Source organism: Telmatherina bonti (assembly GCF_933228915.1).
Source record: "Telmatherina bonti genome assembly, chromosome: 17".
Taxonomy (NCBI): Eukaryota; Metazoa; Chordata; class Actinopteri; order Atheriniformes; family Telmatherinidae; genus Telmatherina; species Telmatherina bonti.
Window position 1 is genome coordinate 37,371,542 of NC_136615.1, and position 27,016 is coordinate 37,398,557.

The following is a 27,016-nucleotide window of genomic DNA, read 5'->3' on the forward strand; positions in this document are numbered from 1 at the left end:
TTCATGTCTATATTTATTTATACTTTATTAATGTCTATGTTTATTTATACTTGATTCATGTCTTTATTTATACTTTAGTCATGTCTATGTTTATTTATACTTTGTTTATGTCTATGTTTATTTACACTTTTTCGTGTCTATGTTTATTTATACTTTATTTATGTCTATGTTTATATTTTTTTCGCGTCTATGTTTATTTATACTTTATCATGTCTATGTTCATTTATACTTTATTCGTGTCTATGTTTATTTATACTTTATCCATGTCTAAGTTTATTTATACTTTATACATGTCTATATTTATTCATATTTTATTAATCTTTACGTTTATTAAACACTTTTTCATGTCTCTGTTTATCTATACTTTATTAATCTCTAAGTTTATTTAAAACTTTATTCCTGTCTACGTTCATTCAATCTTTGTCTCTGTCCAAAACCATAGACATCATATATACGTAGACGCCGCATTGTATCACGCCGCCTATACGAGCTGACGTCTCATCGCGCCGCCATCTTGGATGGGTCTCCCATGCACCTCCAATGCATTTATTTGTAAGGTGTAAGTTTAACCACGACAAGAACTCCACGGATTTTTACCTGTTTTTCCTCACAGTTTGGTTTGTTACAAAGGGCAGAGATATTGCTGTGATACAGATCACTGTTAAACATGAAAAAAAAACAACGTGCTTTTAAGTTAAGATATTTTGATAAGTCCAATAGTTAGGGATCACTAGCTATCTAACTATCCCTTTGTTATGCTGCGATAGGTTTAGACTGCTGAGGGACATTTCCTGGTACACAAGGGCTGCTAACTTTCCAAAAACCTTGGAGTAAGATTTAATGAAGACAATCCAAATTTTGCTGTATACAGAACAGCAAGACATTAGACCCAGGATGTTTCATTTTATGTAGGTTTAATAATAAAATATAGCACTCAGAAGTAACATTACATTATACACACACACACACACACACACATATATATATATATATATATATATATATATATATATATATATATATATATATATATATATATATATATATATATGTGTGTGTGTGTGTGTGTGTGTGTATTAGTGTTAATTTAGGTTTATTTTATTCTTTATTCATTCTTTGTTAAATGTAATGTCTTCTCCCCACTTGTTGTCTCATGATTGTCCTTTGTGCAGTACATTAAATCCTCCAGCGCTCTGCTTCGTTACTCATATACGAAGCTTCGCTTTTTTTCTACTTCGACTTTTTAATCCTGTGTTGCCTCTACTGGGTTCTTGGTGTGTAGGAATTCTAATAATAATATCATCATAATTCTAATAATTCACTTGCATTTAAGATATTATTCACTGTGTTAATATTATTTATCAACCAATTATGTAGAAACGTGTTTTTTTTTTAGTGTGTAATATATACGGGTTGTTCCACAAAGAGTTTTGTGGGGAAACTACGTTGACGCTGCAGCAAAACTCGACAGCGGAGACCCATCCAATATGGCGGCGACGCTGGTTCACTCTCCAGCGCTCAATGAGGCGTCTACGTATATATGATGTCTATGGTCTAAACGGATCCCAGATCCGCTGAATGTGGAACTTTACCCGCCGTTACGCCGCGCACGAGAGTGGACTGGGACCAGCACCACAGACTGGGACCACAGGACCACAGACTGGGACCAGGACCACAGACTGGGACCACAGGACCACAGACTGGGACCACAGGACCACAGACTGAGACCAGGACCACAGACTGGGACCGTGGACTGGGAGAGGACCGCGGACACTGAACAGTAAAGCGTCCTGTAGCGAGTTAAACTGTTGCACCTGAGGTTTGCGGCAGCGGTGAGTTCATGTTTATCACCAGTTGTGTTCCAGAGAAATTCCGCTGCAGTTACTGCGCTTCAGATAGAAACTTCATCTGCACGTTAAAATACAGCTTCTACTGCTGGCTAGCCGCTCCTAAGCTAACGGTTGGCTAGCCGGTCCTAAGCTAACAGTTGGCTAGCCGGTCTTAAGCTAACGGTTGGCTAGCCGTTGCTAAGCTAACGGTTGGCTAGCCGGTCTTAAGCTAACGGTTGGCTAGCCGGTGCTAAGTAACGGTTGGCTAGCCGTTGCTAAGCTAGCGGTTGGCTAGCCGTTGCTAAGTAACGGTTGGTCAGAACATCTGTCCAGTTCAGGAAGCTCCATGTTGGATCTCTTATCTGCCCCCAGCTGTAGGGCTTACTGGTTTTATGGAGTCCACCAGCTTGGTCGGTGATGTCCAATCCCCAGAGTCAACTGTGACGTCTCTGCTGTCCAGCTCAGGCCATCTGAGGAGCAGTCTGAGGGTTCCTGAAGGCAACCCCACCTTCAGATACAGAGACCAGGTTGAGTCTCCTGTTGTCCCAGATCAGCTGTAGACCAGTGGAGAAGTTGGACTTCCTTTCTGCTCACAGTGCAAACGATGATGAAGACATCCATGTGTCTGTACTGAATCATTTCAGGAGTACGATTCCGCCTCAGAAGCGTTGGACGCCTACATTGCAGACTTTGAGAGGAGCAGTGGGAGCAGGGGGATGTTGATGGGACCACTGGTTCTGCCTCAGGACCGACACTCCACAATCAGCAGAGCGAGACTGGGAAAGCTTAGGAACAAAGACGGTAGGACGTCTCTGCATGCAGGATGGAAAAAACAAATCACATCCATCCTCCTCTGTTTTAGGAAGCTCACATTTATTATTGTCTTTACTGAATAAACACGTTTAAAGCAGACATTAACACGTTTACAGCAGAAATAAACACGTTTACAGCAGTAATAAACACGTTTACAGCAGTATTATTACTGCTGTAAACGTGTTTATACACGTTTACAGCAGTAATAAACAGGTTTTCAGCAGATATAAACACGAGTACAGCAGATATAAACACGAGTACAGCAGATATAAACACGTTTACAGAAGGTATAAACACATTGTGAGAACGCTAGCTACGGACAAGCTCGAGATGCTAACAAGGTCTCAGAAAGAATACAGAGAGTGCAGTATTATGTGCTTCACCGAGACATGGCTGCATGAACACATCCCTGACTGTAATGTGTCTGTACCGGGCTTTAAAATGGTCCGTGCAGACCGCAGTAGACAACACAGCGGAAAGCTAAAGGGTGGTGGAATTGCAGTGCTGGTTAACCAGCGTTGGTGTCATCCTGGACATGTTAAATGGGTGCTATGATGGTATTTGGAGTTTTCTGAGCTTTCTACGGTGTTACAGTGTTGAATCCTCATCAGACATGTGAACAACGCTGTTTTTTAACACCTAAACGCATGTTTGAGTTTGAGTTCCAGCACTCTCTCCGTTCAGTTTCCATGGTGACGAAAAACGCTTGGTTTTAGAGAGTTTTTTCTGCTTGGAAATTCTTGTGACGTCCCGGGGGATAAGGGTCGGTGATTGGTTACCTTCTACTGGTTAACAAGGGCATGTACAAATACATCAGGCGGGTGGAAAATGTGGGATAAAGTTATTTCCAACGATGGCTGGTGAGTTTACCAAAGAGAGACATCCTGCTGCATTCGTTGCTGTGGGTTGCTGTTTTCCACTTCGTTTTCAGGCTCTGATTCAGGTTCCAACATGTAGGGCTGGATGCTATGTGTTGACATTGTATTTTGTTTTTTTATTAAGTTCATATCAGCCTAATCCTTCTGTTTATGAGACGTTACAATGACGGTGAAAGCAGGTGCGGTGCGCGCTCCCGATGTAGTGCAGTGGCGGGAGGCGGGGCTTAATGCGGAAGAGTCTCAATCCACTCGTTTTGCCCGCAGGCTGATCTGACAGCCTACGGAGAGGGTCGGTCTGAAGTAAATAAAGCCATTTGTGACAATAACTCCATCAATCCCAGCCCTTCTGGTCTCAAAAATAAAAATAAATTAGCCTGAAATGCACATAATAGTTCCACTTTAAGTTCTTCATTTCATGTCTGTAGTTCTCAGGGAGCGTCTGACTGACAGGGAACTGGACTTCCTGAACCTCCCCGTGAGCTCCCTCCATCACCATGGCAACCACGACAGGCTCTCCATGACAACAGATGAGCTGTTGTCCATACCATACGATGGCTCCATGCCTGTCACCCACACCTCTGCCTTCATACAAGGTCTGTAAAGTCCACATTCATGTCCTGCGGTCGCAGCAGCCCGAGTGACTCCTGCTTATGTCTGATCTGCTGGTCCAGACCTCCTGTCCCAGTCTGGCCTGTCCTCCACCAGACCAACACACGGAGGCCCAGCGGGGCTCTGCGGAGGCTGCGATGCCCCCCACCGCCACTGTGTTCCTGCACGAAGCTGCTGGTCAGTTGAGCCTCAGGCATTGTGCAGCTTCCCTTAGAAGGAAGCCATCTGAAAAGATATAATACAGCTTTCATGTAATGATTGAAAGAGTTTCTGACTTTCTCTGCATTTGTAGTTGCAGAAGAAGAGCCAAGTTGATCACGTTTAGACAAGCTGGTGACACCGCTGCAGCCGCATCATCCGCTCTTCCTGTCCGCCAGTCTGCACACGGAGCCGAGAGGCCGCCGTCATCACTCGACCAGGCTGAACCGGACTCCTCTGAGATGGGTAGCGTTCTGGACCCGAAGTGGCCTGCCTGGATCCAGCACTGCAGTGTCGGTGAAGCGTCTCCAGACTCCTGGGATGACCCGGGTATGACTCATCGCCGCCGCGGCTCGCGTGCCTGAAGCGCAGCGTGTGAATGAACGTGATCGCGATGGTGTGCTTTTCATTCATTGCGACACAGTGCTGGATTAAACCTAGAATGTAGCTGCGTCCCGGTCAGGGTCTGCGCACTCCGAGATAAAATGACATACGGCAATTACCCATAGTGCTCCAGTCCTCCGTTGCCTAGCAACTACATATGCCAAGTTGGTCTAAATACTGATCCCATTCTTCACAAAAAACAAAAAAATATTGTTTACAGTGACAGAAAATGGTGCCAGTCATTTTAATTTTATTTATTTTCCTTTGTGAGTAAATGACAACATAAGGAGGAGGCGGTTCAGTTCTGCTCTGGCTGACAGCTCATCCTGTCAAGCTGACGTTAACGTCAGTGGAAAATAATCCTGGTTGGAATGTGATTAAATTAATTTGTGGTTACTGGGCACAGTGCCATCCCAGCTGGTCTGCTGGGACAGATATGTGTGTATACATGAAACAAACGGTCTTGGAGAGAGAACAATGTGTTTCCCGAGGGATCTCGGAACGTGGTTATAATATAGTTTAAAATTCATTCTGAGCTTCCCAGCTGTCTTTGTAACCTTTAGGTGGCTGAAAGTACTTCAGGAAGGAAACATTTTGAGAACCAGTACTGCATTAATGTCGAGCGATAGGGTGAAAAATGCAGCTGCTAAGTCCGGGCGGAACAGGCCGGGAGAAGCTAGGTGCTAATGAGGAGATGCTACGTAGCATTAAAGTAATGATGGACGATCAACGTAAATAGTGGCGAAATACGAGTCCATTATATCAGAGCTGGTTAAGAAGGAGGTGGCAACGTCTCTTAAACTGTTGCAAGAAGAAATTTCCCTGCAAAGCGGAACTACTAGTGACCTGGAGCGCCTGGCTAATGATCACTCGGACCAGCTAGCCAGCTTGCAGGGGAATAAAGCTAAGTTATCTGCTACAGTGGAGTCCTTAGGCAAGAAGTGTGAGGAGCTGGAGGCACGTTCTAGATGGCATAATGTTCGCTTAGTGGGGCTGCCTGAGGGATCCGAAGGTCCCCAACCTACAGGTGCCAAACTTATAATGGACTTGTTAAAACTTGGCGAGACACCCGGTCTCGATGGGGCCCATCGAACGTCACATGCTAAACCGGAGTAGGAGGACCCACCACGCCCGATGGTCATCAGTTACAGCTTATCTAACCCCTTTTATATAACGGTAAAGAGTGTATATTTTGCCAGACCGTCTGTGGCGAAGCAGCAAGCAGCTTTTTCTAAGGTGAAGAGGAAGCTTCACATCTGTGCAAACAGTAAAATTGTCCTCACCCTGTCCAGCGGCCTGACCTACAGGGTAGATGGTCCGGACCAGGCCGTGGAGTCTGTCAGCGGCCAGACCTACAGGGTAGATGGTCCGGACCGGACCAGGCCGTGGAGTCTGTCAGCGGCCAGACCTACAGGGTAGATGGTCCGGACCGGACCAGGCCGTGGAGTCTGTCAGCGGCCAGACCTACAGGGTAGATGGTCCGGACCGGGCCGTGGAGTCTGTCAGCGGCCAGACCTACAGGGTAGATGGTCCGGACCGGGCCGTGGAGTCTGTCTGCAAGAAACTTAAAAAGGCCCCGTCCCCGAAGGATGCTGATTTTTCGCCTGAACACTTTGGGTTATTTTTCTGTGGCAATAGGCTGCACATAGCTCCCGTGTTTAGACACTGGTGTTAGGTTAGTAACCCATAAGTTAAATGGATCCCTGGCTGTAGACTGACTTGAAGCAACTTTGCTTCACTAAACAGCATTTGGGTGCAAATTCTAAATTTCTGTCCAAGTTTTGACTATTATTATTACACACCTATGTGAATGTCTTTGAACAATGCAGTCTCCCTTTAGTGAGGTGAGGTGTCGTTGTTACTGACAGGTTTAGCGTCATCGCGGGGTGAGGTGTCGTTGTTACTGACAGGTTTAGCGTCATCGCGGGGTGAGGTGTCGTTGTTACTGACAGGTTTAGCGTCATCGCGGGGTGAGGTGTCATGGTTACTGACAGGTTTAGCGTCATCGCGGGGTGAGGTGTCGTTGTTACTGACAGGTTTAGCGTCATCGCGGGGTGAGGTGTCATGGTTACTGACAGGTTTAGCGTCATCGCGGGGTGAGGTGTCGTCGTTACTGACAGGTTTAGCGTCATCGCGGGGTGAGGTGTCGTTGTTACTGACAGGTTTAGCGTCATCGCGGGGTGAGGTGTCGTTACTGACAGGTTTAGCGTCATCGCGGGGTGAGGTGTCGTTGTTACTGACAGGTTTAGCGTCATCGCGGGGTGAGGGGTCATGGTTACTGACAGGTTTAGCGTCATCGCGGGGTGAGGTGTCATGGTTACTGACAGGTTTAGCGTCATCGCGGGGTGAGGTGTCATGGTTACTGACAGGTTTAGCGTCATCGCGGGGTGAGGTGTCATGGTTACTGACAGGTTTAGCGTCATCGCGGGGTGAGGTGTCATGGTTACTGACAGGTTTAGCGTCATCGCGGGGTGAGGTGTCATGGTTACTGACAGGTTTAGCGTCATCGCGGGGTGAGGTGTCATGGTTACTGACAGGTTTAGCGTCATCGCGGGGTGAGGTGTCGTTGTTACTGACAGGTTTAGCGTCATCGCGGGGTGAGGTGTCGTTGTTACTGACAGGTTTAGCGTCATCGCGGGGTGAGGTGTCGTTGTTACTGACAGGTTTAGCGTCATCGCGGGGTGAGGTGTCGTTGTTACTGACAGGTTTAGCGTCATCGCGGGGTGAGGTGTCGTTACTGACAGGTTTAGCGTCATCGCGGGGTGAGGTGTCGTTGTTACTGACAGGTTTAGCGTCATCGCGGGGTGAGGTGTCATGGTTACTGACAGGCTTAGCGTCATCGCGGGGTGAGGTGTCGTTGTTACTGACAGGTTTAGCGTCATCGCGGGGTGAGGTGTCGTTACTGACAGGTTTAGCGTCATCGCGGGGTGAGGTGTCGTTGTTACTGACAGGTTTAGCGTCATCGCGGGGTGAGGTGTCGTTACTGACAGGTTTAGCGTCATCGCGGGGTGAGGTGTCGTTGTTACTGACAGGTTTAGCGTCATCGCGGGGTGAGGTGTCGTTACTGACAGGTTTAGCGTCATCGCGGGGTGAGGTGTCATGGTTACTGACAGGTTTAGCGTCATCGCGGGGTGAGGTGTCGTTGTTACTGACAGGTTTAGCGTCATCGCGGGGTGAGGTGTCGTTGTTACTGACAGGTTTAGCGTCATCGCGGGGTGAGGTGTCGTTGTTACTGACAGGTTTAGCGTCATCGCGGGGTGAGGTGTCATGGTTACTGACAGGTTTAGCGTCATCGCGGGGTGAGGTGTCGTTGTTACTGACAGGTTTAGCGTCATCGCGGGGTGAGGTGTCGTTGTTACTGACAGGTTTAGCGTCATCGCGGGGTGAGGTGTCATGGTTACTGACAGGTTTAGCGTCATCGCGGGGTGAGGTGTCGTTGTTACTGACAGGTTTAGCGTCATCGCGGGGTGAGGTGTCGTTACTGACAGGTTTAGCGTCATCGCGGGGTGAGGTGTCGTTGTTACTGACAGGTTTAGCGTCATCGCGGGGTGAGGTGTCATGGTTACTGACAGGTTTAGCGTCATCGCGGGGTGAGGTGTCATGGTTACTGACAGGTTTAGCGTCATCGCGGGGTGAGGTGTCATGGTTACTGACAGGTTTGGCGTCATCGCGGGGTGAGGTGTCGTTACTGACAGGTTTAGCGTCATCGCGGGGTGAGGTGTCATGGTTACTGACAGGTTTGGCGTCATCGCGGGGTGAGGTGTCGTTACTGACAGGTTTAGCGTCATCGCGGGGTGAGGTAACGTGGTTACTGACAGGTTTGGCGTCATTGTGCGGTGAGGTAACGTGGTTACTGACAGGTTTAGCGTCATCGCGGGGTGAGGTAACGTGGTTACTGACAGGTTTGGCGTCATCCCGTAGTTACTGACAGGCTTAGCATCATCGCGGGGTTACTGACAGGTTTAGCGTCATCGCGAGGTGAGGTAACGTGGTTACTGACAGGCTTAGCATCATCGCGGGGTTACTGACAGGTTTAGCGTCACCGCGAGGTGAGGTAACGTGGTTACTGACAGGTTTGGCGGCATCGCAGGGTGAGGTGTCATGGTTACTGACAGGTTTGTCAGTAACCTTTATCGCTGACAGACTCTCTCAATCCAAGACCACTTTGGTAAATTCTCTGGATATAGACTTAATCTTAGCAAAAGTGAAATGTTTATTATTAGAGGAGGCGTAAATGGAAGCTACTTACACCTCAAAATTTTCCATTTAAGGTTGTGAGCTCTGGTGTTGTTCAACTTGGAGAGTATGTTCCCCAAACTTTGATGATCTCTACGGGAAAAACTTTTTCTTCTTCATCTTCATCTTCTGCCGCTTATCCAGGGTCGGGTCGCGGGGACAGCAGCCTAACCCAGGGAAGCCCAGACTTCCCTCTCCCCAGCCACATTTGCCAAATCTGCCGGGGGATCCCGAGGCGTTCCCAGACCCGCCGAGAGATATAATCCCTCCAGCGTGTCCTGGGTCTTCCCCGGGGTCTCCTCCCAGAGGGACACACAGTCTGCATTACTGCAGACGCCGCACCGATCCGTCTGTTGATCTCGCGCTCCATCCTTCCCTCACTCGTGAACAAGACCCCGAGATATTTAAACTCCTCCACTTGAGGCAGGACCTGACTCCCGACCCAGAGAGGTCCATTCCATCTGAGGACCATGGTCTCAGATGTGGAGGTGCTGATTCTCATCGCTCAAGTGAGAGCTGGAGATCACGACCAGATGAAGCCAACAGGACCACGTCATCTGCAAAAAGCAGAGACCCAATCCTGAGGCCACCAAACCGGATCCCCTCAACACCTCGGCTGCACCTAGAAATTCTGTCCATATAAGTTATGAACAGAATCGGTGAACTATGGAGTCCCCAGAAGGAGCACCCACCAGCACTCCCTCCAAGGCCTCCAGAAAGGGTGGGTACTCTGAACTGCTGTTCGGTGCACAAGCACGGACAACAGTCAGGACCCGTCCCCCCACCCGGAGGCGGAGGGAAACTACCCTTTCATCCACCGGGGTAAACCCCAACGTGCAGGCACCAAGCTGGGGGCTGATGAGAATGCCCACACCTGCTCGGCGCCTCTCACCATGAGCAACTCCAGAGTGGAAGAAGGTCCAGCCCCTCTCGAGGGTTCTGGTTCCAGAGCCCAAGCCATGCGTCGAGGTGAGTCCAACTATATCTAGTCGGAACCGCTCAACCTCGCGCACAAGCTCAGGCTCCTTCCCCACCAGAGAGGTGACGTTCCACGTCCCTAGAGCCAGCTTCTGCAGCCGGGGATCGGACCGCCAGGGTCCCCGCCCCTTGCTGCCGCCCAGCTCACACTGCACCCGACCCCTACGGCTCCTCCCGCAGATGGTGAGCCCACGGGAGGTGGGGCCCATGTGACACTTTCAGGCTGAGCCCGACCGGGCCCCATGGGTAAAGGCCCGGCCACCGGACGCTCGCTATCGTGCCCCACCCCCAGACCTGGCTCCAGAGGGGGGTCCCGATAACCCGTGTCTGGGCAAGAGAACATTTATGCCCAGGTTTGTTGTCATCATAGGGTTCTGTGAGCCATACTTATTCTGGTCCCTCCCCTAGACACCTGTTTGCCATGGGTGACCCTACCAGGGGCATAAAGCCCCCGACAACATAGCTGCTAGGATCTTCGGGACACACAAACCCCTCCACCACGATGAGGTGACGGCTTTGGGAGGAAAAAAAACTTTTTCTTTTGTCACTAAAATCAAACTGGACACGGACCGATGGTCTCCACTAAACCTTCCTACTGTTGCTTGAATAAATACAGTTAAAATGAATATTCTTCCACAGTTCTTATACTTACTCCAATGCATTCCGATCTTCCTTCTTTTCTCATTTTTCCGTTAAGTTGACAGCCTTATTCCAGATTTTGTTTGGAATAAGGAGACCCCTAGACTCCATCGACAAGTCTTACAGAGACCTAAAGCTGTGGGTGGAAAGGCGTCACCTCATTTTCTTTATTATTGAGCAACACATATAAGAAGTTAGAATTACTGAGTTAATTATGAAAATATTGAGGACTCTCCACCTTGGTTGATTTTGGAAGCCACCTCTTTGCATCTGGCCTCACTGAAAGCTCGGCTGTGCTCACCGTTGACTCTCTCTGTTTCTGATTACTCGAGGAATTCGGTGGTGGCCTCTTTGGACTCAATTCAGACGCCATTTTGGCCTACAAACACTTTCCATTGGAGCTCCCCTTGAACAAAAATCCTACTTTTTCCCTAGCTGAAAAAGACCTTATAGCATTTACAACTCTTAGCAAGAGGACTGATGTTATTAAAATGGAAGTACCCAGTTCCACATAACTATACAAACTGGGTCAGAGGGGTACTTCATTTTCTTAGGTCAGAAAAATTCAACTGACTGACTGGCAGGGCTGCCCTATTTGAGAAGACGTGGAAGCCCTTATATTAAAACCTCAGGGTGTCAGATCACTGTGGATCACTGAGATAGTTTGGATAGTCTGGGGTTCTGCTTTTTTTCTCTCTCTCTCTCTCTCTCTCTCTCTCTCTCTACACACACACACACATATATATATATATATATATATATATATAACTTTTTTTTTATTTTATTCTTTTTTAAAGTATTTCATATTTTTATTTTATTTTTTCCCTCTAAATTTCTAGCTCTCCTTTGCCTTTTAACCGTGTGTGTCCATCTACTGGGGCTTGGTGCTGGACTGGGAGTCTGTTCTTGTCTGGATTTCATGTCAGTATAAATACTACGTTTCATTATTTCATTATTATATTCTGTTCACCTCAATAAACAGATTTTAAAAAAGAAACTGTCTAGCTGGTGTGGTACGACACTGGCACTCTGCTGCTCACCGTTTTTTATCAGACTCAATGAATTCTGGGAGAAAAGAGTCGGGACAGGCGCACCACTGTGACGTGTGCAGGCGACGACCGCACTTTGAAGTGAGCAGACCCTGAATTGGACGCTGTGAGCGATCAGCCATCTGACATGAAACTGGAACCAGCTTGATGTGCAGCACAGCTGGAGCTGATGAAAGTTGGACTCAATGAGCAGAAACATCTAAATGAATCAGGATGTTTGTTTCTTCCAGGTCCTCTACATCCCACAGCTCCCACAGTTGGACCTCCGTCTTGGGTGTCCGACTTGGAAAAACACGATGAGCCAGACGACACACCTGCCCAGGTGTGACAAGTTTTAATCCTCCATGAGAATAAAACATGTTGATGACAGTTTGTGTGAATGTGTGCAGGCGGACCAGCAGCAGTCACTCAGAGACCTGAGACTTCGGTTGGCTGGACAGATGTCTCTGCTAGCTGCAGAGACGGGAAGCTCTGACGTCCTGACGCCGTTACTCAGAGGTAAAAACCCCCCGAACAGCCCAGAGACGTACACATGTCTGCCGTTTCACCCTGAGCGCTCCGCCCTGCAGGCAGCAGGATGGAGTCTCTAATTCAGAAGGCCGACCAGGTGTTAAACTGGCTGTCTCAGGGTGCTGGAGGTTCAGACAGTCCTGCAAATCCAGGTGAGTCCAGCGCTTTTCCTACCACCACTTTCTCACTTCCAACTGTTTCCTTCTTTTAACCCGGACAGGTCCATGATTGCTTCGCTTTCCAACCGATGTCCCAGAAACAGCATCTCACTCGGTACACGTTCCCAGCAACCTTTCTGATCCAAATCCTGCTCCGTCTGCCAGGAAAGCCGCTCCGTTTGCCGGGAAAGCCGCTCCGTCTGCCAGGAAAGCCACTCCGTTTGCAGGGAAAGCCACTCCGTTTGCAGGGAAAGCCGCTCCGTTTGCCGGGAAAGCCGCTCTGTTTGCCGGGAAAGCCGCTCTGTTTGCCGGGAAAGCCGCTCTGTTTGCCGGGAAAGCCGCTCCGTTTGCCGGGAAAGCCGCTCCGTTTGCCGGGAAAGCCGCTCCGTTTGCCGGGAAAGCCGCTCTGTTTGCCGGGAAAGCCGCTCTGTTTGCCGGGAAAGCCGCTCCGTTTGCCGGGAAAGCCGCTCCGTTTGCCGGGAAAGCCGCTCCGTTTGCCGGGAAAGCCGCTCCAATCACAAAAGAGAACCTCCTACAATGACCAGTCTTGAAGTGGACCAAATACCGGATGCGGATGACAAAACAAAGTACACAGTGGGTAAACAACTTTCTGATAGAAGCCTGATCCACCATGCCCACTAAAACCTGATCCACCAAGACCGCTGGAATCTGATTGAGCCTAGTTTCGAAAAGTGTGTCGCAACTCCAGCAGGCTTACAAAAACAAAACTGCAAATGCAGTGTAAAAACTTCTGATTCATAAAACTGTGCGCACTCACGTCCCACGCCTGGTGCTGTTCATGAATCAGGATCAATACTACATGATGCAACACAAGGGAGTGTCTGGTCACGCCCACATGTTGGCTTTGAAAAGGTACGTGACCCCAGATAACCATGAATCTGTGTCATTTCCATGACGCACAGCAGGCAACTAGGAACTTTCTGGAATGTGAGGTAGAAATTCCCACATGTAAAACTGATCAGGTAGAGGCAAGGTGGACATCAGCACCGCCAGGAAGGTGGACTGTCGGCATCAGACCACCGGACACTTTGAGAATGGAAAAACAAGCGCTTAGACAGGATGGAGAGGAGGGGCGGTGAAGACCACCTGGTATGGCACGGGGCAGTTGGATCAGGTAGACCAGGTCCTCCATCAGGGACAGGTAGACTAGATCCTCCATCAGGGACAGGTAGACTAGATCCTCCATCAGGGACAGGTAGACTAGATCCTCCATCAGGGACAGGTAGACTAGATCCTCCATCAGGGACAGGTAGACTAGATCCTCCATCAGGGACAGGTAGACCAGGTCCTCCATCGGGGACAGGTAGACTAGGTCCTCCATCAGGGACAGGTAGACCAGGTCCTCCATCAGGGACAGGTAGACCAGGTCCTCCATCGGGGACAGGTAGACCAGGTCCTCCATCAGGGACAGGTAGACCAGGTCCTTCATCAGGGACAGGTAGACCAGGTCCTCCATCAGGGACAGGTAGACCAGGTCCCCCATCAGGGACAGGTAGACCAGGTCCTCCATCAGGGACAGGTAGACCAGGTCCTCCATCAGGGACAGGTAGACCAGGTCCTCCATCAGGGACAGGTAGACCAGGTCCTCCATCAGGGACAGGTAGACCAGGTCCCCCATCAGGGACAGGTAGACTAGGTCCTCCATCAGGGACAGGTAGACCAGGTCCTTCATCAGGGACAGGTAGACCAGGTCCTCCATCAGGGACAGGTAGACCAGGTCCCCCATCAGGGACAGGTAGACCAGGTCCTCCATCAGGGACAGGTAGACTAGATCCTCCATCAGGGACAGGTAGACCAGGTCCTCCATCAGGGACAGGTAGACCAGGTCCTCCATCAGGGACAGGTAGACTAGATCCTCCATCAGGGACAGGTAGACTAGGTCCTCCATCAGGGACAGGTAGACCAGGTCCTCCATCAGGGACAGGTAGACCAGGTCCTCCATCGGGGACAGGTAGACCAGGTCCTTCATCAGGGACAGGTAGACCAGGTCCTTCATCAGGGACAGGTAGACTAGATCCTCCATCAGGGACAGGTAGACTAGATCCTCCATCAGGGACAGGTAGACTAGGTCCTCCATCAGGGACAGGTAGACCAGGTCCTCCATCGGGGACAGGTAGACCAGGTCCTCCATCAGGGACAGGTAGACTAGATCCTCCATCGGGGACAGGTAGACCAGGTCCTTCATCAGGGACAGGTAGACCAGGTCCTCCATCAGGGACAGGTAGACCAGGTCCTCCATCGGGGACAGGTAGACCAGGTCCTTCATCAGGGACAGGTAGACCAGGTCCTCCATCAGGGACAGGTAGACCAGGTCCTCCATCAGGGACAGGTAGACCAGGTCCTTCATCAGGGACAGGTAGACCAGGTCCTCCATCAGGGACAGGTAGACCAGGTCCTCCATCAGGGACAGGTAGACCAGGTCCTCCATCAGGGACAGGTAGACCAGGTCCTCCATCAGGGACAGGTAGACCAGGTCCTTCATCAGGGACAGGTAGACCAGGTCCTCCATCAGGGACAGGTAGACCAGGTCCCCCATCAGGGACAGGTAGACCAGGTCCTCCATCAGGGACAGGTAGACTAGATCCTCCATCAGGGACAGGTAGACCAGGTCCTCCATCAGGGACAGGTAGACCAGGTCCTTCATCAGGGACAGGTAGACCAGGTCCTCCATCAGGGACAGGTAGACCAGGTCCTCCATCAGGGACAGGTAGACCAGGTCCTCCTTCAGGGACAGGTAGACCAGGTCCTTCATCAGGGACAGGTAGACCAGGTCCTCCAGCGGGTCCTGCAGGGGGGGGAAACACCCTGATCAGTGTGCTGATTGGCAGTTTTAAAAGGCGAGCATGTTGTTTTAATTGTAATTAATTTAGAACTTGATGAAGCTGATCGATCAGCTGTGTAAACCTCAGAACTGCTCTGTTCCCCTGAGCAGATTTCCCTGCTTGACGTTCTGATCAGTATCAATCTGCTTTTTCTTCCTTTTTGCACATCATTTTAAACGAGTTTGGATTTCATCTGGTAGTTTATCATTTGTCAAATTTCACAGCATTTCTTTGGTTTATTTCTTCTTCGTTGGTGTCACCGTGTCTGCGGGTTTGGTGCATTCGTCAGTTTCTTTAACATTTTGGTGGCTGTGAAACGTTTTTTGTTTGGGAAGTGCAGTGAACACAGGTCTGGAATAATTTCCCCCCTCCCCAACTGAACCAAGTCCCCAGTCAGACCGGGTCCGGTGATGCAGCCCCAGATCCCTCCTGTCAGCTTCACTACAAAGTAACGACTACATCCCTCTATTGAGGGGTGTCCATACTTCTGCAGCCAGCTCGCTAACTCCTGTGTTCGTCCTGCAGTTAGGGTGTTGCTGTAGTTGAAGGTGGGGGTCGTTTGGGAACGGCTCTTCAGTTTGGAGCAAACTCAAAAAACCTCTTCCTGTTGTTAGTGGGCGGAGCTCCACAAAGTCCAGCCAACACCGAAGACCTGCCCCAGCGTTCAGCCAATCACGCTGCTCCGTTCTCTCCGTAAGACTCCTGTTCCAGTTCTGTTCTGATCCGCTCTGACTTCCCCCTCTCACATGTCCTGATGTTGGACCTGCAGGGGCGCTTCGGCCAGCGGGCTCACCACACACCTGAGCCGCCCACAAGTGGAGGTAGGTGGTCAGGTGGTGCCGTTCAGACCTCTGCAGGAGCTTCATGGTCCACAGGCATAAAGCTGCCTGCTGTCCTTCCCCCGCTTCCAGGTGGGAGGCTTGAGTCCAGACGGCCGCTGGAAACAGCCTGGACCGCTGGAGGCCCTGAAGCAGATGCTGTTCAGACTACAGGCTGTGGAGGCGGAGCTTCACAAGCACCGCCAGGAACACGCAGCTTTACAACCCGATGTTCCACACACACCAGACAAACAGGTACAGTCACACACACACACACACACCTGACAAACAGGTACAGTCACACACACCTGACAAACAGGTACAGTCACACACACACACCTGACAAACTGGTACAGTCACACACACACCTGACAAACAGGTACAGTCACACACACACACACACACACACACACACCTGACAAACAGGTGGAACACCAGTGATCCGTACTCCAACTGGCTGAGCAGATCTGTAAACTGGTGGCTGTGTATCATAACATATGTAGTACTCAGTATATAAAATATTCACTCGATGCAGTAACCACTTTGGCTTGTATACACTGCAGTATATAAGATGCTATTGCCTCCCTGTTTGTATACATATCAGTGTTTTAAATATACATAAATACTTTTTATTAGGATCGACTTCGAACAAGACAATCTATCAGAAACTCTCATGAAGAGAAGGATTTACTCCACCATTTAGTTTTACTTACACACAAAAAAAAGAAAAAAAGTTTTATTTACACACACACATATAAATGTGTGTGTGTGTGTGTGTGTGTGTGTGTATATATATATATATATATATATATATATATATATATATAAATAAAATATAATATAAATCCTCCTCCCTCACCCACCCCTCCCATCTCCCAGGGTAGGGCGGGTGGCTGTTCATCTCTCCAGCTCGGGTTCTCTACCAGAGTCCTGGGAGCTTGAGGGTTCTACTACTCAGTATCTCAGCTGTTCCTAGGACTGATCTTCTCTGGACAGAGATGTCTGATGTTCCACCAGGTATCTGTTGGAGCCACTTCTCCAGTGGGGGGGACACGGCCCTCAGTGCTCCCATCACTATGGGTACTACTGTTGCTTTCACCCTCCAGGCCTTCTCCAGTTCTTCCTTGGGGCCTTGGTACTTCTCCAGTTTCTCCTTTTTCCTGATATTTCCATCATTGGGGATGGATCCATGGATCACTACGGCTTTCCTCTGATGCTTCTCCATGATCACTTTGTCTGCTTGGTTGGCCACCACCATTTTATCTGTCTGGATCTGGAAGTCCCAGAGGATCTTAGTCCTCTCATTCTCCACCACCTTGGGGGGAGTTTCCCACTGGGACTAAGGGGTCTCCAGTCCATATTCTGCACAGATGATCCTGTACTCTATGCAGCTACTTGGTTACATGGAGAGTACATTCGTCCATGTATTCTTTGCCTGCCAGTATCTTGTACCCTGCAGTGAGGTGCTGGATTGTTTCAGGGGCTCCTTTGCATAGTCTGCACCTGGGATCCTGCCTGGTCTGGTAGATCTGGGATCCTGCCTGGTCTGGTAGATCTGGGATCCTGCCTGGTCTGGTAGATCTGGGATCCTGCCTGGTCTGGTAGATCTGGGATCCTGCCTGGTCTGGTAGATCTGGGATCCTGCCTGGTCTGGTAGATCTGGGATCCTGCCTGGTCTGGTAGATCTGGGATCCTGTCTGGTCTGGTAGATCTGGGATCCTGCCTGGTCTGGTAGATCTGGGATCCTGTCTGGTCTGGTAGATCTGGGATCCTGCCTGGTCTGGTAGATCTGGGATCCTGTCTGGTCTGGTAGATCTGGGATCCTGCCTGGTCTGGTAGATCTGGGATCCTGCCTGGTCTGGTAGATCTGGGATCCTGCCTGGTCTGGTAGATCTGGGATCCTGCCTGGTCTGGTAGATCTGGGATCCTGCCTGGTCTGGTAGATCTGGGATCCTGCCTGGTCTGGTAGATCTGGGATCCTGCCTGGTATGGTAGATCTGGGATCCTGCCTGGTCTGGTAGATCTGGGATCCTGCCTGGTCTGGTAGATCTGGGCCTGCTCCTGTGGCCTTGATGCTCACTAGTCCCCGGCCCCCTTCTTTGCTCTTAGTGTCTAGTCGCTGGACACTGGACTTGGGGTGGAACCCTCCATGCATGGTGAACAGCTTCCGTGTTCTGACATCCATGTTCTGAGCTTCCTCCTTTGGCCTCCACTGCAAAAACTGAAATCTAAGTAAGATTAAAAATCTTAAATTGAGTCCACATATGCTCATTTTTTTAAAGGTAAGATAATTCTTAGTTTTTATGCCAGAGAATTCCTCTTGTTTTAAGAGTATTTTTACTTGTTTTGGGAAGTCTTAACAAGCTTAATTTTCTTGTTCTGTGGGCAGATAATTTATCTTAGTTAAAGCAACATTTACCTCATTTTTGTATTTTTTTTTCTTGTTTTTCAAGGCTGAGTTTTTGTAGTGCAGCTTAGTATCCCAGCAAGGTATCGGATCACTAGCAGGGCATAGCTGTTACGGTGTGTTCAGACCAAACGTGTTTTGAGTGTCAAAAACACTCAAAACGCTGAATGCTCGGCGCTGCTCACTAAACTGCCACTTTTGTGTTCGACGCCCAAAACGCTCCTGCTGCGTTTGCTGCTTGTCTGGAGCGAGCGGCAGACGTAGCGGAAAAGAGAGGAGGGGGCGGAGCTTTCCTTCCGGTCAGTCTGAATGACGGCGGTGCAGTAGAGAGACGGCATGGTTTTATTTAATAAATAAAGCTAGAGAACGTTGTCGTAGGTCAGTGATAGTCACTGTTAATTAGGGCCCGACTGATATATCGGCCTGCCGATATTATCGGTCGATATGGGGGTCCAGGGTGATATCGGCTATCGGTAAAAAATAGCTTATTTTTTATAGATTTATTTTTGTCATGTTTGTTTCTGAGTCTGCCCAGTTAAAAATGTAATTGGGCTACTTATCCAGCAGATGGCGCCATGTCTGCAGGATAAGCAGCGGGGGCGGGGTCATCCTTGCTCATGGCTGCCTGCCGTGGAAGCCGAGACAGAGCAAACCGGACGGTGAAACAGATAGACGCTGAGGCTAGTAAAGTCACGTCTGCTCACCAGCATTTTATATTTACTCACTGGTAAGTTGAAATGTTAAACACAGTTATGTTTTCCCTCTTACATTCTCTACAGACTGGTCATTGCGTGTCTCGTGGCCGCGCTGCAGCGAGGAAAGCCGTGCTTAGTGTTTAGCCTCGTGAACGTGTGTGAAAGTTGGTGGCTGCGTGCCATTTACACAACTTCTGAATACTTATTATTATTATTGGTGGTGCAACGGATCATCATTGATCCGCGATCCGTTTGGATCAGTATCTACGGTTCGACACACATGTGATCCACGGATTGATATAAAAATTTTTAAAAAGCCGCGTGCATAATCGTTCCACACAAGTGCAGCGTGGTCATGGCGAGCAGAGGAACATGAACACCCGGTTCATTCTAATCCCTTGTGTGGGAACACTTTGGTTTCCCTGTCAGATACGATGAAGAAGGAAAGAGGTCAGCTGATAAAACGGTGACGGTGTGTCGGCACTGTGGAATAAGAAAAACAGATTTACATGTTTTAAATCAGTGAATAATTCAGATAGTTCATGGTGTCTAACAGGTAGACATGAGTTTAAGAACGAGCTTAGAATGTTTTAGCTTTGAGTCATATTTTTGAATTTTTTTCTCATGGATGGATTTATCGGCTATTGGCTCTAAAGTCTTTATATCGGTATAAAAAAATCCATATCGGTCAGGCCCTACTGTTTATGAAACAAGAGCCGCACTAAGCAGAGCCACCACCTGATTGCCAAATCAGTAACATTCAGCTTTTTAGCAAGGAATGGTTATCCTAAATATTGTACGGAGTAATGGCATTCTTATGCAACAGTAAAATGCAACAATGCCTCCAGAATGTGGGCGTTTCTTTTTCATTATATAAACGGAGCTACTGACGGAGCGGCTCTTTGGTGGAGTTCTGTGCAGCTGAAATCAGCCAGAACTGGCAACTCTGACAGGGTCAGTTAGGGCTGTTAGGACAGCAAAGTTTCTGCAAGCAGCCTGCAGCTCTTGTTTGTGGAGAGAACTGCAGCATTGAGGATCATTATGACTTGTTTAGAGAGCATTTTCAGAAAGTGCTTCACGAGCCACAAGTGAGCAGCATGCATGAACACTGTCGTAGAGCGTCTCAGCCCCGTGTCTGGGTTCACCACAGAAATCCTCCAGGAGCTGCGAACTGATCAATCTGATTGGTTGACACCCCGTGTCAAGCGGGCAAAGTTCCGATTTTCTATCTCCAGCTTTTGATGCGCGTTCCGCGCAGAACGCACATCAAGCTTAAAAACTTCTCGGCGCGGAACGCTAACACTCAAAACGCGACGTGAGAAAGCTCGACGCCCCCTTGCCGCGCCTCCACATAGACTTTACATGTAAACCTGACGCTTTGGACGCTCAAAACGCGTTTGGTCTGAACACACCGTTGATTGCCTGGATCTTGTTCTTGCCATTGAGCTGACTTCTCAGTACTTGCCTCACTCGTTGCAGGTATGTAGCTGTGGCAGCTTTCCTTGTGGCTTCTTCATGGTTGCCATTCGCCTGTGGTATGCCCAGGTACTTGTAGCTTTCCTCCACATCTGTTATCCTGCCCTCTGGGAGTGCAAAGCCCTCCGTATGGATTACCTTCCCTCTCTTTGTTATCATCCGCCCACATTTCTCCAGTCCGAATGACATGCCGATGTCCCTGCTGTAGATCCTGGTGGTGTGGATCAGTGAGTCGATGTCCCGCTCACTCTTAGCGTACAGCTTGATGTCATCCATGTACAGGAGGCGGCTGATGGTGGCCCCATTCCTGAGTCGGTATCCATAGCCAGTCTTGTTGATTAGTTGGCTGAGGGGGTTCAGGCCTATACAGAACAGCAGCGAGGACAGGGCATCTCCTTGATACATGCCACATTTGATTGAAAATTGTGCTATTGGCTTGAAGTTGGCCTCCAGGGAGGTCTGCCACAGCCTCATTGAGTTTGCAACAAAGGTCCTCATGTTGCCGTTGATCTTGTACAGCTTCAGACATTCCAAGATCCATGAGTGAGGCATTGATGCATAGGCTTTCCGGTAGTCAATCCATGTGCCCACTTACCTTACCAGCTGTGATGCCTGACAGGAGCTTCCATGTCGTGGAGAGGCAGGTTATTGGCCGGTAGTTGGATGGGACTGATCACTTGTTGGGGTCTTTCTGGTACATCACTAATTCTTGCCAGTAGGTGCTGAGGGTGCCTCACTCTCGTCTTAGCTCTGATGCTAAGGCTTGGTACCCAGTCTTGATGGGGGAGTTGATGTTGATAGGACTTATATCGGCCACTTCCATGTGATGTTTCACATCTACACTGAAACATCACGCATGTTCAGGATGTTTATATGAAATAAAACGTGTGTATTGCTGTGAGAGAAAATTTAGAGTTTTGGCTTTAAAGGAGTGAAAATGTATTTCATTTGCTCATTAATCGGTTTCAGTGACATGATGTGTATGTTGCAGCCAGCTGACAGTGAAGCAGAGTTTCCAAGTTTTTCTGGGAGTCCGTCATTACAAAGGTAACTTACTCAGACGTGCCTGTGCACCAATGAACCTCAGGGTCCTCAGTCAGTTTTATTGATCAGAATCCGTCCTCAGAGCTCTCCATCACCTGAGCCGTCTGAAGCTTCTCGTGGAGGAACCCAAGCAACCCACTGAAGAGGGCGATGAAGGACACTATTTGTCTTCAGCTGCTGATGGACTGATCTTCTCTCTGCAGGAGACCGACTGAATGCGCTTCATGTCCCTCGTGGATGTGAGGGAATCTGTGTGATGGAAATTGAGGATTATAAAACTGATGATTGGATGTGTGTTAGGCTGTGTGATGTGCTTGAGTGGAGGAAACTGTAAAATGAGATGGCAGCTGACTGGTTCTGCGCTTTCCTGTCTGCATCTCTGATCCAGGTATCCTGTAAAACATGAAGCTGTCCATGTTACATGACAGCTTTTACAAACATGAAGACGTCCTTCTCAGGCCGGACATGAAGAATTATGAACATGAACTGTGTTGGAAGTGTTTGTGGTCAGGGTAGCACATGTGCAGCTTACAGCTTAAAACATGTTAAACTTACTTTAGCATACACTACTGTATGAAAGCTAACATGACCATATGCAGTGTGATGCCTGTTATATTTTTTTATTGCTAATCCTGTCTTGCTAAAATGTGTTATAAACTTATGTTAGCATGTTCCATGGTACATGTTTCCAGAACAAGTCAAAGTGGACCTTAATAACAGAGGAAGTGCCTGGAAAAGTACATGTCTGTATATATTTATGATAAATAAAAAGTTCTGAATATAAACTGTATGTGGCTTCATGGTGGGACATCTGACATATATTCTGTTTTACAGAAGTATCAGGAAGACACTTGCTGTTAAAAATAACATGAAACACATGAACACCCCTAATCCTACAAGGCTGAGTCGCTGCAACATGCATGCTACATGCAACAACTAATGGCTAGCATGTCCTTGCTAATGCTTAGCATGTAATTGCAAATGCCTAGCATCTCCTTGCTAATGACTAGCATGTAATTGCTAATGCTTAGCATCTCCTGGCTAATGACTAGCATGTAATTGCTAATGCTTAGCATCTCCTGGCTAATGACTAGCATGTAATTGCTTATGCTAGTGAATAACATCAATCATTCTCATTTGTTTTGATGGTAAACTTGTTGCATTTGTTGACAAATGTGCAGTTATTGTATTTAAATATTCATATCTATTGAAATTGTCAGTTTTAGTCACGAAGCATTCTATAAAAATGTACAAGTTTATCTCTCGTGAGATTTGTGAGTTTTTAAACAGTGTCCTTTATGGGATCGGTGTCGCCAACACTGGCCCAAGCTTTACTTGGTATCAGATTAGGAAGAAACACACTGGCACTAATTTTGATCCTTATGCTGCACCATACTACACAACATAATATAAGGTTGGTGTGTTCAGTCAGAGGCTTCTTCAGGCCCAGAGGACAGCTAAAGTACAGGAGATGATTCCTGCTGCAGGTCTGGAACAAGAAAAATTGCAGTTTGCTGATAAAACATGAATTTATTTCCTTTGCGGCTGTGGAGGCTCCACCAGCATGTCCACCAGTCTTCCTGACTGGTTCTTGGAACTGGACATTCGCAGTCGGTCCTTCTGGAGGCTGAGGAGTGTTTTATGTCTCAGGGCTATGTGGTACTTGTCCTCCAGCTGTCTGAGCGCGCGCTCGCAGCCCTGCAGGTGTTTCCCCAGCTGCTTGTAGTCTCCGAGCAGCCTGTGTTTCTGCTCCGCAACGCGGCCGTGCTGCAGCCGGTGGAAGTCCCTCTCCCGCTGCGTCCTCACCAGGCTCTCCGCTGCAGCCATCACCTCCTTCCCCAGCAGCTGCGTGTCCCTGCGGACCGAGTCCAGCTGCACCAGGAGCACGTGCCTGTGCGCGAGCGCATCGGGGATGAACGTGTCTGGTGCTGAGCCGTACCACTCCGCCTCGAAGCAGCTCAGAGTCCGGTTCAGACCGGCTTTAAGGAGGAAGTTCCTCAGGAAGTCCTCCACCGCTTCTGGGGTGTGGAAGATCTGCTGCTGGGGAGGTTTTATCCCAGAAATGTCCTCCTCACTGCTCCTTTCTTCCTCTGCTGCGTGTCCGGACATCTCAGACCCAGCTCTGGTTATGCGTTGCCATGGCAACAGGTCTGTCGCCATAGCAACCGCGATACGAATACGTTTATTGGTTTACAGCAGTGGCGGCTGGTGAAAAATGTTCGAGGTGGGGCTGACGTGACAATACATTGCTTTGCCTGGTCGAGTGTAAGAATTCAAATCAACAGTCAGACGATTATAATTTCACAGTAATGATTTAATCTCCTCAAATCACCATTTTCATAGATAAATAAACTTAAACAGTTTCACAATATAATACTCTATGCATGTTATAGAAAAAGTATCAAATATAATAAGTCAAATATTAAAGGGTATAAACTGAATTTATACAAAACAGTGTGTGTGAGTGAATCAGAGAAAGAAGAATGTGTTTGTGTCCCTGAGGTGAGTATGGTGTGATAGCTGAGTGGAGGGGATGGACAGGTTTTATTTGGACAGGAACTTTGCTCATCTGTCTTTTTGAGTGGCAAATTTCTCAAAGACTCTGGTGTTGAAATCAGGATGTCCCGTGTTAGATGTTTCTCTCTGGAGAGCAGAGCCAAAGCATTGTCGTTGTATTCCTGAGGAAGGTTTTTATTCTCTTTAACGTTGAGAAGCGCCTCTCTGACTCTGATGTGGACATTGGCGTGGTAATCAGGATGTTGAGAAGACTTACAGTTTCTGTGTCTTGGAGATTATTCTCCTCAGAACCTGAAAGAGAGCCAGTGCACCACTGCAGCTCTGGATCTCTTCATTACAGTAGATCAAGGACAGCTCTGTTTTAAGCCTGGCCTTGTCCAGTGAGGGATATGCTTCCACCGTAGTATCCAGCGGGGAATCTGGGAACTTCTTGTCGTGTTCTGGGAACAAGTCTCCCTGCAGCAGAGCGGCACTGACCAGGTGTTTGGTGAAGGAAAACCTCTCCTTGGCACGGCACATAATGGTGTCGCATACCTATAACATGATATGTCATTTAAAAAAGGTAAAAACTAGGTTTTGACATTTCATTTTAAACAATAAGCTTTATATTCTTTTAAAATGGATTTTTCTTATTTTTATTTATATCTTATAACTTTAATTTTTTTTTTACTTTTTGTATTGAATGTACACTGAGAGCAAGTAACCACCGGAATCAAATGACTTGTTGAAAAAAATTATTCAGATTGCAATTCTTTCCTTTCCTGAACAGCTAAATTGTATGAGCCAGTATGTACTCTGTTACTCTGTACCAGGGGTCTCCAGCTCCAGTTTTCATGAGCTACCATCCTGCAAGTTTTAGTTTTCCCAGGTACAACACACTTTATTCAAATGAAGAGGTTCTCCAACAACTTGTTGTCATCTTCTGCACCTGCCTGTTAATGAGACATTGATTTGGGTCAGGTGTGTCACAGCAGGGAAACACCAAAGCCTGCAGGATGGTAGCCCACAACGACTGGAGTTGGAGACCCCTGATCCATGTATTCATATCGTAACATGACAATGTATATTTCAGTCAGTAGCACTATTTCAAACAGCTAGTGTGGTGAAAAGTTGTTATTCTTCTGTCCACCAGGTGGCAGCAGTAAGTGTTTACCTCCAATGCCAAATGGTGTTTCCTGTCTTCTCCCAATGTCTGCCGTTTCTTTGTGGGTGGTTCCTGTACAGGTCCACTGGACTCCTGACCCTCAGCTAGGGAAGGAACAGCTTCTCTGATAATACACAAACAGTACATGTAGGGGCCAATTAATGAAAGACTATATAAGACAGGAAATTGTGTGTGTAAGGTGTGTGTTAGGCCGGAAAAGAAATTCAGTTTTGACCGCTTTGCCGGGAACACGTTGTATGCGCAGAATGCCGTTGGTTTATTGACTGTGGAAATATTGGAGTTCGAAATGGGAAATAAATCTGCTTTTAAACTGCAGCGTCTGGACAATTATCAACATCATCCACATCAGGTAAAGCGAGTCAGCAAACTTTCCGATCCTAACATTCCAGTGGCTTAAAGCTTTGGCTTAGCCCTTCAGTACATATGATTCAAAAATAATTTCTGAAAACTTCTTAACATATAATATATAACTCTAAGACTGTATTAAATGACAAATTACTGTATTTGAGTATTAAGCTACACAGAGTCTATTCAGAGACAACATTTGGGTAACTCTGTGCACAGAAGCTTACCTGATAGCCTGCATGCTGTCAATGAATCTCTGGATGATTCCTGAGATGTAGACAGAATCTATGTTTCTTTTCTGCAGCTGATTGTACAGCATGTCCACATGTGGCATTATTTTATGAAAGAGGGCCAGGAAAAAAAAGAAATCATCATCCTGAAGCATTCTCACGTAGCCGCCAGCCTCTCTCTTTGTAAGACTGTCAAATTCAGGTCTGTTCCGGATGGTCTCAAAACACCTGACCATATCAGCCTTGTGTTCATACACTGTGTTAACAGCATGACTGCTGAACTTCCAACGTGTTGCTGATACACTTGGAAGGCGATGCGCGACCACCTCATCAAGCACTGCCGTTCTCTTGCTTGACTTGGAAAAAAAAGAAGAAAATCCCCCAATGTCAGAAAAAAAGTGACTGATCTGGGGAATGTGAGGTGTTGCTTGTTGCATTACTAAGTTTAACTGGTGGGCATAAGAGTGAAGATAGTAAGCATTTCCATAGATGTCCTGAACTCCTGCAGTGGCACCCCTCATCACTGAAGCCCCATCATAGGCCTGGACGATCCGCTTCTTTTCTTGTCCCTCAGGAAGGATGATGCGCAGCCTTTCTAATAAGGCGCTGGCGATTGTATCCGAGCTGGCATTGGAGAGCTTAATAAACTCGTAAAAACGCTCCTGGACATTGTGGCTTCTGTCAATGTATCTTAGAACCAGGACTAACTGACAGTGTGTGGAAATGTCAGTTGTTTCATCAGCTTGGATGGCTAAAAATCAGCTGTTTTTACTTCATCATTTTTTTTTTCTCTCAGAACTGCCAGCATACAGTCTAGTAACTCGTTTTGCACGGTCTTTGAGGTGCCTCTTAAAACAGTTGCAAACAGTTCAAGATGGTCGTTCAAGTCCCGGTCAATGGACGCCATTAAGTCAACTAAACCTCTGAAAATTCCAGGGTTTTCAGAAGTGTCCCTTTCATCGTGCCCCCGCAATGCCAGTTCAAAAGCACCACAAAACTTAATGCAGTCTATGAGTTTCAATAAAACATGACGATTCTTATCAACCTCTTTGTTGTGCTTTCTTACCGCAATGCGGTGTCCGTCGTCCAACTGCGTCGCTATGCTAATCTTTCCTAGCACAGCTAGCTTGATGCAGTTTATCACATGAACTCTTGATGGTTCGTGCTTCTTGATGCGTTCGGAGAGGTGTTTCAA

General features: G+C 47.9%; 2 protein-coding genes across 3 annotated transcripts; one reads left to right on the forward strand and one right to left on the reverse strand.

The window, feature by feature from the left end:
- Window positions 1-1,591: 1,591 nt before the first annotated feature.
- cUnh18orf54 (chromosome Un C18orf54 homolog) lies at window positions 1,592-22,354 on the forward strand. 2 transcript variants are annotated; one of them, XM_079256944.1, is made up of 14 exons: window positions 1,592-1,832; window positions 2,202-2,356; window positions 2,474-2,630; window positions 3,946-4,113; window positions 4,192-4,306; window positions 4,422-4,657; window positions 11,844-11,935; window positions 12,003-12,111; window positions 12,183-12,275; window positions 15,739-15,817; window positions 15,894-15,945; window positions 16,036-16,197; window positions 21,512-21,567; window positions 21,647-22,354. In XM_079256944.1, exons 2-14 carry the CDS (start codon window positions 2,222-2,224, stop codon window positions 21,777-21,779), a joined length of 1,587 nt encoding a protein of 528 aa, XP_079113070.1. In that variant the 5' UTR covers window positions 1,592-1,832; window positions 2,202-2,221; the 3' UTR covers window positions 21,780-22,354. The 2 variants fall into 2 exon arrangements, with proteins under 2 accessions (XP_079113070.1, XP_079113071.1); XM_079256945.1 differs by lacking the exons at window positions 21,512-21,567; window positions 21,647-22,354 and adding an exon at window positions 16,822-17,140.
- Window positions 22,355-23,094: 740 nt separating this feature from the next.
- On the reverse strand, window positions 23,095-23,673 carry LOC306768186 (sperm-associated antigen 16 protein-like; the record flags this gene model as incomplete). The annotated part of the gene is made up of 1 exon (XM_079256417.1): window positions 23,095-23,673. The coding sequence occupies one exon, from the start codon at window positions 23,671-23,673 to the stop codon at window positions 23,095-23,097; it is 579 nt and encodes a 192-aa protein (XP_079112543.1).
- Window positions 23,674-27,016: the final 3,343 nt, after the last annotated feature.